Below are 12,839 nucleotides of genomic sequence, written 5' to 3'. Positions count from 1 at the left end.
AAGGGTAACGTGTTCGTGGTATGGAGACGAGGGGGGTGAAGAATGAAACCATAGTTTAGTTTTGACAAAGAGATCAATATTTATTTGATGCTCTTGTAGTGATAAGCGTTGATCTTTTCTATTTCTCATAGTAGAGAGGAATTATAAATTTCATTTCTCTGCACTCGATATAAATATAAATTAGGACGATCGTACACGTACACGCACATACGCAGCCTCTCACGCTCTCTCGCTCGCTCATAGGCTTAACTACTTAATCTACAAACTAGGCGTTTCGCGGTTAGTTTTACAAACGCTCCTCGTACTTACAACCACGGGTACCCGACAAAACACTCGCTTGGCGTTTTACGTACAAGAAACAGAATGGAAGACCTCGGTGATTCTTGTTGCGTAAGGCACTTAAAATACGATATCCGTCTAAACAATATGTACAAAGGAGAGAAAGGGGAATCGAAGTGGAACGCGTGAAACGACGAAACGAAATGGAAGGAAAGTGAAGAGGATCGGGTCGATGAACAAAGTTGCCCCCCCCGACGAAAACGCGCGGCGACGAACGGAAAAGTAAAGGAGAGTTCACGACGCAAACGAACAATTTTTTAGTCCGGGTCATCGGCGCGAATACGGTTCAACAATTAAAATAGAATAATATTTACAAGGCACTGTATAAGGCACTGCCTCATAGGCTACTGGCCGACTGCACGCACTCGGGTAAATATCGAACTCTCTCACGGTTCTCGAGAGACAAGATCTCCTAGCTCGCAGGACACCTTTCACCCTAACGAACGAAAAAAAAAAGAGAAAAAAAAAAACAAACCACGACTTCTGAAACGTACGATACGTAAGGAACAATGATCCGTGTTCCGCGGCGATCCCGTCTCTAATCGACCGGCAGAACCGATCCACGTGTCTCTTCTCTAATCATCGAAGCGTAACTATCACTCGAGACTCGCCCGTCTTTTTCACCCGCGATTGTCCTCTTGTCAAGTCCTGTCAATGATCAACACCAACAACCAGCGAAATTTACCACGGCCTCCATGGTTTCTCCTCGACCTCCGGCACGACGCTCTTCCTCATCACCAGAGCGAGGGGTTTCTGAAGGGGTGGGCTGTAGACGCGCGGATCGAACTCCGGGTCGCTCGTGTAACCGTTCGCTGGGGACGTCGCGACGTCCCTGTGGCTGTTGCCGGTGGTGTAGCCGGACGACTGTTCGCGGAACGCCGCCGGGGGTGCCTCGAAGGCGACCGGACTGGCCGCGGACGTGGACGTCGAGCTGGCGGAGGAGGACGACGAGGAGGCGGACGCCGTGCTGGCCGTTCTCTGTGGGATCGGGATCAGAGTGGGCAGCGGCGAAGTCGGTGCTGGGGACGTCGCTGGGGACGTAACTGGTGTCGCCTTCGCACCAGCTGGTAGCACCAGAGCGATGTCTCCGTTCGGCAGCCTGGTCGGTACCAATTGGAGGCCCGTCCCGTTCGCGTTCGTGAAGAAGATCCCGTTCGACTGTTGGACCTGGATCCTCGGGGTCGCGTCCACTTGCGGCAGAATGTGCACTTGGAGCTGCGTGGTCGGTGGCGCCGGTTGGACAGGCTGTTGATTCGCCGTCTGCGCGTTGTTGTTGCTCGACTCGACCGGTCCGAGGCAGGAGGCCAAGTGGGCCATCAAACGTCTCTTCACGGAGGCGTCCAGCCCGGGAAACCTGCCAACCTCACCGGCGCATTCCGTGAAACCAGCGCGGAATTTGTTCAACACGTTCGGATCGGTCGCGGCGGCCAGGGCAACCTGTTGACGCTGGAGGGTTTCCAGATGTTTCACCGTCATCTCCAGGATGTCTGCCTTCTCCAGCTTCGAGTGACGCGCTGGCTGTAATCAGAAAGGGGAACGAGCGATTATGCGAGGGTTTCGCGTTGGAGTTTTTCTTTTCTTTTAGGGGAAATCAAGTTGACGTAGCTACGCGTATATTTCTCGTTAAAATTCTCTACAAATCTGCCGCGGTAGAGTTTCTGGATTCGGTTCGCGGATTGGAAGAATCGAAATTCGAACAGTTGGATTAGGCACGAAACTGGGTGGGAAAGTTCGATGTTGAGATACTTACGTCTTTTTTCATGGCATCCAGTATGAGGGTTTTCAGGTCGTTTAGACAGTTGTTAATGCGGGCTCTTCGCCGTTTTTCCATAATCGGTTTATTGCTCTGTAACAGAAAAGGTATCGCCAGGTCAGACACATACGTCGAGGTATTCCAATTAGTCGTTCGTTTTCTATGGATCATCGCGAGGTCTGGCTAACGGTGTTACATATATTGGCACAGTGCTCTACCGTCGTTCTCGATTCGAAGAATCGATCAACCATCGAACATCGAACAAAGACCAATTAAATTTCGCATTCGTTGGTGTTCTCCCCCCAAAAAAACAACCCCTCGCTCGAAGTACTTCGACGATTCGAATTTTCACGACAAGCTGAGTGATTGTCGAAATGAACGGAAAAACGCGAGATCTCGATGAGGACACTAACCCGTCGATTCTCTCCTGATCTTCTCGTAGTGGTGGTCGTGGTGGTGGTTTGCGCAGGGGGCTGCCCAGCCTCCTGGGGCACGTGTTGCGCCGGCGGCGTAGCACCGACGGTGACACCGCCTGTCGGCATCGTGGCACCCACCCCGGTCACCATCGTAATCGAGTACGAGTGTCTTCTCGTATCACAGAACGTAGTCAAATAGAATCCGGCGAATCGTGTTCGCACAGATCGGTGTCCGGCACACTGCACTGGTAATCCAATGTAGCCACCGTGTGGTATCACTTGCGCGCGTCTGGCCAGCGGCTAAATCCAAGCGTCTGGCCGGACGAGCTCGAGGGAAAATGTCTTTCGCTCGCGAGGGGGTTGGTTTCTCTCAGCGACGAGAGTACGCAGTGGAAACGGAACACGTCTTCGCGTTCCCTAGCTCGGTGTACAATTCTCATTAAACTCCGACCAGTCGGAACGGGCGTCAGAGCACGACTGACCGAACGAACGACGAACGTCTTCTGTCGTCTCGTCGAAGCGTGCCACTCGATGGAATGCCCGGTGGAGGCGCTGCCACCTTAACGGTGGGGGTAAAACGGCGACCGGCCGACGGCGGAGGGGATAGCGCGTGACGGTTTAACCTGGACTTCCCTTCCACCAGCCGAATTCCTACGGTCGGACGGCACCCGGTTGCCTTTAAGGGCCCCCACCCAGAGCTTGAACCCCCCTCCTAGGCGCCTCTGAACCGACGACCGTGGCGGGTTGCCTCGCGCGAACCCCCACCAGGCGACTCCCGGACTCCGATCGATCGGATTTTTCTGCACTGTCAACGGCTGTTTTTTTCCTTCCTCCTCGTCTTTTTGGGAAAATGCGCTTCGCCACCCGTCGGTCTACGCTTGACGGGAGGGGGGCCGGGTGGTTCTCGAACCGAAGGAAACGGAAAGGACGCCAACGAATCGTCTCGAGGCGATATCCGAAAATGCTCGCGCGAGAAGACAGAGAAGAGTCGCGCAAAAGTGGCGAACGCAGAAAAGTGAAAACCGGATCAAGGATGTGCCCGGTAAACCGTAGCGAAGTTCGCGGGATAAGGAGACAATGCCGTGCAGTATTTTCCCCGGGTACGAGGCGATTAGTCTCGTGACGCGTATCGCGCGTCGAAAGGTCATTAGAACCGGCTGGCCGGACCGGCGGTGCGTCGCGATCGCGCCGCGGTGATGGTAATTTCTAGACGAGGGGCTCACGTACACGTACACGTACACGCGGGCAGAGAGCCGGCCACGAACGTCATCGGGGCTTATATCACGTTCTTCGAAAATAGCCGAGTGCCACCGCGCGTCGAGTGCGCGGACACGGACGCACGCGCGCACCACCGGCACGTGCCTCCTACTCCCTCCCCGGAGTCTTTCGAAATTACTCTTTCTACTTGTGCGACCGATTAAACGCGCGCCGCGGCATTTATCTCGCGCATACGTGCACGTATGCCCGGCACGAAACGCGCGGATACGTATTTCTACGGATACCGCGCAACCGCGCTCCAGTAATTGATACACGACCCAATGGAACTGCCCGCTTATCGTAACCGCCAGCTCCATTCCGAGCGAATGGGATTGCGGTTGCGGGTTTCGGTATCGCGCCGGCACGATCCGGAATTCCTCGCGTTTAATTCGAGACTGCCACCTCTGTGACGTAACACATTCGAATCATTGTCTCGTTTTCCGATCGTAGACGCAGGCGACCCTACGATAGCCAAACGGTCTACGTTCGGCCCAGCAATGCGCGCAACCGCTCGATCGAGAGGCGTGGAGGCAAGTCGCGATTGCGTTCCATGGAATATATTACGCGTCGAAACCTAATTAAAACGAGAATCCCACGTTCCCAGAATTGCCACCTTCCTTCAGACTACCGCAGAAAGATTCATATTCCATTTCTGCGTACAAAATGATTCTCCCAACGAATGATCGTAGCGTCACTGTAACCAGGCAGTACACCGATCCCCTAGCTATCTGCCGAGTATCTCTAGCTGAGAGCACAGACGTGTCAAAAGGCTCGGCAAGAAGATAACCAGCGGAGCTGGCGTCACGCGGATGGTTTCGGCGCCGAGCGAAGCCAGCCAAGTATTCCTCGCCGCCCTGCAAAAGGGTAGGAAACCGTCGAGCGTGTAAAGCGCGCCAGGGAGAGGGAAGCAAGCCCGGGAGTTCGTAGAAGCGCGTTAGGTGCGACGAGGATCTCCCGGAGCATCGTTCCGGTGTCCCGTCGTGTGCGACGGAGAGGTCGAATAATGGAAAGGATGGGTGGGGTAGAAAGGTTCGCAGAGGACGAGGAGATGGAGCCTCGCGGACGTGGGACGAGGACGGCGAGACGTCGCGAGGAAAGAGTCGAGCGGTCCTCCGCGAGAACGACGCTGCTCGACCGGGACTGGAAGCGAGATGAAGAATCGGCGGCCGCCAATCACGTGACCGAGATTCGACGCGGCGTACGACGAACACGTTCCGATTGGCTGGGAGCGGACCCCTCCACGCGATCGGCCTGAGGACGAGCGTGCCGCGCGCGACGATTGCGTGGGTGGTGGGGGCGCGATCGTCATTCGACTTTGAGCGCCGGAGCGCGGCGGCGGCGTCGCGGCGCGTGGGTCGCGGCCCTCCGGGGCCACTCGATCCCGCGGTATGCGTGGGGGAGAAAAAGTGTGCGGCCTGACCGAGCCGACCGAATACCTGTGGCCCCCGCGATCTCCACGCATGCATGCACCGCGGAGTGCATCGGGTGCTCGCGGAAAATTGGGACCGCTGAGAGACCGCACTCCACGGCCACCGACCGCGTCCTGGATGCGCCTCGAGGATGTAATTGGAGTACGCTAGGTGGGCGGCGGTAGTCGAATCGCGTCTCGAGTACGATGGGTGTCTGTGGAATGCGTTCAGAGGGCGTTCGATAATGGAACCTCGGAATAGGGTGACTACCTTCCAAACGTGTTCGCACGTACACGGTAGAAGGGGGTAGTTTTCGAATAGTTCACATTCGGAGCGGGACTTCTCACATTTTTTTTTTTACTTCTTCCAACGCATCGATGGATTGGATGAACAGCTGATGCATCGAGTACACGTGTTCGCACGTAAATAGGCGTCACGTATTCTAATTGTTTCCCATGAAATCAGACAAATTTCTGTCTAATATCGTAATGGTAAGATCGTCGCGTAGTTATAGCGTGAGCGCTTTGATGACAGCAGAGAAGCGGTGGGAAGGAAACATTGCCTTTTATAAGGTGGGAATATAAGGATTCGCGGAAATGGTATCCGCGGTATGACGTCCTATTCTACTTGCGCTACTCATTGCAATTAGTTATTGACGCAGTAGAACCACTTTGCGTGCAACTTTGCGTTTGTTCCGTTTACGCGTTATTCAGATGATCATTGCGATGCTTTTGTTACGGGTTCCTTGTATAATCAAGTTTGTACTTTATGCGGAAAAAATAATTTTGCGCATCGGTGGATCGTGCAGTTTATACAATATTGTTATCGGAGCGAAAGGGTAACAAGTTGGGTATTGTATTGAATGGTGCATAGGTGGAGCAAGGAGGGTGAACGAGAGGAGATGCACCGATAGTGTGCTTCCATCTGTCGGAGATCAGAGCAGGTTTTTTCTCTGAATCCTTGGCGCGCTCGATCTCTGCAGAATCGTCGGAATATAGATCGCGTAATATTTTATTCAAACTAATACTTTTCTTCTCGTCGAGGGGTTTAAAATTTCATCATTTTTACAATTCCGATGAAACATATTCCGATATTCGCAGAATAGATGAACAACCGCTATCGATCTTTTGCTCTCGCGTGTATTCCAGCGAACGGGATAGTCGGACAACTTCTTTTCTATAAAACCAGCTGTTGTGTAATTGATAGAAACAAGATATTTTGTGCTTCTCGCATGTCGTTCTTCAAATGAACGCGTTCAGTATTCTCTCGAGTCTCTATGAGTCACAGGAACGTCTAGACAGTCTACAGATAAGGATCATAATACTTTAATATTACATATGGTGGGTGTTAATCTCCCAATAAATTCTGCCACGTTGCATACACCACGTCGAAATTCTATTCTAACCGATACGCAACCAGTTTTCATTATTACTTTTCAACGCTCCCATTCGCATTTGCATGAAGATTTAAAACATCAAGTTCCATGCGAATTCCTTTCTGCGTAATGGTGGCTGAAAACGCGCTCGATGGTCGGGGCTGTACTCATTTCTGCTTGATACAACGTTAACTATTCGTTGAAATAGTAAGACTTTCAAAGACCGACGATTCCGGGTATTTATTGTACATTTCTCAAAAACGTACGACGAATTGCTAGTAATTGGAAACCTGTATCGTACGATCCGTATGAGTCAACGGTTAGATATAGACTTTCGGAGCATGAATAATGTATCAGAAGATCGGTCGAGAGCAAAGTGGCCCCGAAGAAGTATACCTATTTCCACCGTTTTGCAAGGCATTCACGTTTATGCAAACACGGCTCATTATTAAATCATTCAACAGTCTTTTTTTTCGCCGTGGCAATTATCTTTATCTTATACTTTAACCTTCGAGCCACAATTCGAGAGCCACGTTTCAACTCGTGACCAACATTTGTATCCGGTTATCTGAAAGAGGATCGATCACAGGCCAACCCGTCACGTATTTAATACAGTCAAGTGGCTTGATAAGACGGCTTGCATCGCGATACGCACTGAGGCCAGCTTAATTCATCGATATACGCCTTCCAGGAAACTCTTTCGTTCGAAATAGGGCTTCGAACGAAAGTAATTTCCCTCGTTTTCCAACATCCCCTCTTTCTCTCCCTCTCTCATTCCCTTTCTTTGTCGTACTTGCACAAGAAACCATACTCGAAACAACTCAAACACGCCAATTTTGCAGCCAACTCGTTAGTCGACTCGTTAGCCTTACATAGCGCCAGTGGATTATGTACGTCTCGGCTGGTGGTCGGATAAAAGCGTGCACACCGCGGTATCTGCTTTTGCCGCGAACCGACATTTTAATATTCGCTACCCTTGCGCCGAAATGTCAGATTAGGGTGTCTGCCATCCGCACCAGCTTTCCCGTGTCTTGTTATAAGAAAAATAACGCTGGGTAAAACGAGCAGAAGTACTCGGACGCGCAACATCTTTGGGGTCGCGTGTTAATCTGATTCATTCGGCAAATAGAGTGCTACTTGTATTTTTTTACCCTCTCGTACTCTTGACACACTTTTCCGTGCGTCTAGTTTCTGTGGGACGAGAGTAAATAGAAAGAAACTATTAACGACGACGACTCTGCGCGTTTTGGTGTCGCGGTTGGGAACGAGAGTGCAAAAAACCGAAAACGGACGGACCCCGATCACCGTTTTCGATAAAACGTTTCCGTGTGCATCGCCGGATAGTTCGCTGGTTCATGGAAATTTATCGTAGTTACAGAGCGGACGTTCGAAATAACGGGAGTGCACACGTTGATATAGGCGAGCAGTTGCAGTTTTTCTTTCTTCGTCCCGATAAAACGGTACCCTTTGTTGTTACGTGGCTTTTTCATTTGCATTGCCCCATTGCGTGGCTATGAATTGTTATTCCGCGGTATGAATTATTTTTTCTATTTCGTTTTTTCCTGCCGCGAGCTAAAAATAAACGCCAGCGGAACACGAAAAACTTTTTAAATTACACCAAACGCAAAAAGCATCCGTAACGACTGCTGTTTTAACGTTGCGCATTAGTCGTTGCCGCTTATCATTAGCCGCAGTTACATTATATTTAAACACTCAGATGTCCAAACGCTTCGAGACGAAATTCCACTTTTCTTCGCCCATTACCTCTTCATCCCCCCCAAACAAATTGTTACACGCCTTTTACACGAGACAAACGAGACCTGTTAATAACGCGACCGATCAATTTGAAGACACGCGAGACGCGAAACGGGGGCCCAGTTTTAAGCAAATTGGCTGCGTCTCCCCCGAGGACAGTCTACGTCCAAGTCGAATGACCCTCCCTCGATCATTATCGAGTTTTCGATGCACTTTGCCGCACACGACGCCTAATCGCACCTCTAAACGAAGGAACGAAAGCGTTTCTACGGAAATGCACGAGATTTGCAATTCCGTGCAACAGGGCGCGGTTCCCCAGACTGTTTTGCGCCCGATCATTATACCAACCGATCGGAACACGGCCGGCTATCCTTTTATTGAATGTAACAGCTACGGAAACGCGACTGTTAAAGCCACCTGGCCCGTTCTAATTGGCCGGCGAGGATGCAAAATTGTTTGGGCCCCGTTTTATTTGTCCCAGGATTCGTGCGCGTACATGATCGCTTATAATTAGACCGCTTAAGGCGCGTACGGATCGGCCATTTGATTTTCAACAGCCCTAAAGCACTTCGCCGTTGAGAACCTGTCATTTCACTTGACTCGTAAGCGTCACTTTGAATTTTTACGTCCGTTCGTATTTGGATTCCGGTAACTCGAAACCACTCGACTTGATGCAGAATTTTTTACGATAATTACGCCTGCTCTAGAAATGCGTACACGTGGCGAAAAGAAGTTTTTAAGGAGTAGCAACGGTGTTAGACGTATTAACAGTCACTCGAGGAGTTCCAGTAAGAAGCGAGACCGTTCGATTTCGGCACGAAATGTGGTTAAATCTAACGCAAGTTATCGATGCAACGTCCATCAACATCCGAAGCGGCTCGAATAGTTACGACCGGCAGAGCGTACGGGATTAGCCGCTCGTCTGCAACCCCTCGCCGCGCCTCGTCGTTCTGGCCGGCTTGTATTTGCTTAACCGATAATAGGGCCAAATTGTTGGCCTGTCAGTCAGATAGAGTGCAACACGCACATGTGCAGGGGCGCAACGGCGAGCCAAGTGCACGGCTGCGTGCCAGTTTTATGACTCGCCTCGGGCTGCCAATCGGACGCGTTCGAATGCGCCGACGATAGGATCGGAATGGCACGCGCAATTTTCGGTGCTCGATTTTTCGAAACCAGGCCGCCGCGGTCTGTATGGACGCGTGTACGCGTTACACACGCACACCACACGCGACCACGAGCGTGCCGCCAATCGATACCGACGTGGTCTCGTGCAGAGAAACGCGCTCCGAATAGCGTGCACCGACGTGGGGACAGGCCTGTCGTCGATACGGCGGAAATTGGGGATGATCGACGTACACGTTACGCGGAGGTCCCCTTTTTCGGTTGGATAGACCTTAATCAGATTGATCTCGGTCGCGCCAAACGATCGCGCAGCCAGTTCTACGCTCGTATTTTAAATGTTAGGTTAAATGTTGCGCGTCGATCTGATTAAACAAGCACGCACGTGCTCGAAGTTCTACACAGTGTATAGATACAATATTTTTGATATCGTTCTCTTTGATCGTTGTACGTGTCGTCAACGATACCGAGTTTCTTGATACGATACCAATGCCGTACGCAAGTTATATCGCACGGTAATACTTTACTCGTTTTATTGGTAGGCTTCTCGTGGTTTATCATACGAATTACTATTCGTTTTTTTTATCTATAACCGAGTTAATGCCCTGCTAATCGATTCATGGCGTTTCTAAATTCTTCAGCTTTGTACCTGCCGTCTTATCTTGTTTGAAAGTTGAGCAACAGTGTACAGATTGGAAAGTTTTATCGACGGTAGACACCTGTAGATCTTACGAAACTAGAAAATCGTTCGGATGATAGAGTTCTACTTTATGATCAACGTGTCAAAATCTGAGTCTATGAACCTTCGAGTAGCACGACTTGTAATCTTCTTGGTGACGTAACGCGCGCTTTGTTAACGAAAAGGAAAAAGTTGCCTCCGGAGGAGCAAAAAGGCAGGGCGGTGATGCAAGGAAGGAACTGCAATCAGCATTTCCACCGTCGTTTTTCACGCTGTCGCGGTCGAAAGACGGAAACAGAGAGGGAAAAAATGCAGGAGGTAATAAGTGAAACGAAAAATTACAGGACACCATTTTTCAGTAGCGGACAAACGTTTTGGCTGGGCGAAGTCACGGTATGATCGTGTTTACGGTGGGTAAGTAACGAGGGAGGTCGTATTTCTCTGTGTTGTCGGCGCAAATAAATCTCGAAAAATTACTTTCGCAGCCGTGCGCTGAAAAAGCGAGTCGCTCTCCATTTTTTCTGCTCCCTTTTTTCGCGGACTCTTCGCTGTGTACAAAAAAAAAAGCGAAAAGGGAAAAAGGTAAATAAAAAATTGAAGGACTCAATAAACGTGCATCCAGCGTGCCGTGAAAAAAATGCGTGTCCGCCTCGAAAAATGTTTTCTCCCGTTTCAAAACGAAACTGACGATCGAAAAAAATTTGTCCTACGCGCGAGAAAAAAATCGACCCGCGCAGGAGGCCGTAATTGGCCGCACGGAAGGGTTACTGGTTCGCAGGACGAATTTTAGGATTTTTAGACAAGGTTTGCGCGACCCTTTTATGGAATCCCCTAGGATTACCTGCTGGAACCAGAAAATCGTTACGAGTTACTTTTATTAGTTTCGCAAAAGCGAGTATTATTACAAAGCTTGCTTCGATCACGATGAATCGAAGCAATTATGAAACATTGGAAATTTAATTTTTGGTGACCAGATTGTAATTACTTCGCATGAATTTTCCTATTGCGTCAAAGTTACGAGAGATGTTGAATTAATAATTCAGTTTCATCAAAGGTAGATAAATTGTTAAAATCGTCGCTACAATGGATCGGTAGAATTATACAATCCATTAACCTTTTGCGCTGAAACACCGATTCTCACTCACTACGATGTTTCGCGTGGCGACTCGAGCGGCTGAATTTATGCTGAATTTCGTTATCTCTAATTAATAGAAGCGAAGTATTGGTTCCGAAATAGGTCCTGCTTATATCTTCCATTCGAAAGTGACATTGTAACGTAATGACGTAATTGACGACGCCCGATCGAAACAGTCATCCAGCGCAAAGGGTTAACACGAGTAGGGTGCTGCCCCTCAATCGCATCGTATTAAAGTCTTTGTAGCAGGAACTTTTGAAAGAATAGAAGCTTGCGATTAGACTTCTTGGACAATATGAATGTAACATTGAACCTGACAATGGAAAGGTGTATCCTAAACCTGGGTGATCATTGCTTAAAATCGGATATCTACGAGAGGGTTACAACTCCGGTTAACGGTCAGCAGGTTGAAAGGAAAGGGTTACGAGGCTTGTGGCATTTCCTTGGTGAAATTATTAGCTGTAATAATGGAGGCAATTATTCCATTTGTGGCGCATATACTTTCCCGGTTAATTGAAAAAATGATTGTCAATTTATTGTAGCCAACCAACTAACGTAGAAATCAATTAATTTTTCACAAGAATGCAAGTGGTAAAAATAAATAATATAATTTTCAATGCTCCTAATTTCGCTTTTATTGCGACCAAAATTTAGGTCCGCCGTTTATTGTGCGATTACACGTGAAATTAAAGCGCAGGATGGGTTGGTCGTGCAACTTTCTAGAAACGGGAGATCAGCGGAACCGGAAATCTTCGTAGGCGTATTGTCTACGATAGGGCGTCGATGCTTGACAAATACTGTGCTCACGGGGAACTGACGGAGGCCACGGTCAGTCGAGGAGCGAACGCTTACCTCTTTAATTAGGGTTAAATCGTAAAACGCAGACGGCCGGCCTTGGCAGATCCTCAAGCCTTTGAAAAGGGGGGAAAATTTGCAAATAGCGGTCGTAAAGTTGATGGATAGGGGGAGGTATGCCTGTCCATACCCTTTACGGTCTCTCGACCATGGCTGAATATCTGGAGTTGATTTTGCGCAGCACGGTTTTGTATCCCCTCTTGCACAATGCATTCGAGTTTAGAGTTATATATTTGGATGTATAGAGTTGCGCTAGGAATGGGAACTGGGGAAAGTACTCAGCAACGATAGACAACGAGGGTTCCTCGATCCACGTAGAACAAATTTCTTCGATTTCTCCCTGACATTCGTATGAGCAGCAGCTAGCGTTCACGTAGAGAAATTTCGCTCCTAGCTTATTTACTCTTTCATGAATAGATTAGCAGGTAGGTAAAAAGTGGCCAATTTCCTTAATGTCCAAACTGAAAATTAAACCTTGGAGCCTGAGTACGAGCTCGTGAATTCGTCGTAAAAAAACCGCTTGGACACCATCTCGACATCAAAAGGGCAGGTAAACGGGCTTACGACGACACAACACGTTCGGCCATCACGAGGGTACTTTGAACACTTTCGTGAGGAAGGCTTTGGCCACCATAAAGCCACTCGTTTGGCTCGTGGGCGAAAAAATCGAAAGATGGCCGCGGGGTAGGGGTAAACGCGGCAATATAGCAATATACTACGAAAACCGCAAGATTCCTGCCAACTACC

At 49.4% G+C, this 12,839-nt stretch overlaps 1 protein-coding gene across 1 annotated transcript; it reads right to left on the bottom strand.

Moving 5' to 3' along the window:
* Window positions 1–955: 955 nt before the first annotated feature.
* Window positions 956–3,143, bottom strand: Hry (bHLH transcriptional repressor hairy). Its single transcript, XM_076896129.1, has 3 exons — window positions 2,506–3,143; window positions 2,090–2,185; window positions 956–1,857 (listed from the first exon to the last, which is right to left on the bottom strand). The coding sequence occupies exons 1-3, from the start codon at window positions 2,656–2,658 to the stop codon at window positions 1,021–1,023; spliced, it is 1,086 nt and encodes a 361-aa protein (XP_076752244.1). The 5' UTR covers window positions 2,659–3,143; the 3' UTR covers window positions 956–1,020.
* Between the last annotated feature and the right edge of the window lie 9,696 nt (window positions 3,144–12,839).

Source organism: Xylocopa sonorina, chromosome 1 (genome assembly GCF_050948175.1).
Source record: "Xylocopa sonorina isolate GNS202 chromosome 1, iyXylSono1_principal, whole genome shotgun sequence".
Lineage (NCBI taxonomy): Eukaryota > Metazoa > Arthropoda > Insecta > Hymenoptera > Apidae > Xylocopa > Xylocopa sonorina.
Note: the sequence above shows the minus strand (reverse complement) of the source record. Positions and strands in the feature narration are given on the sequence as shown.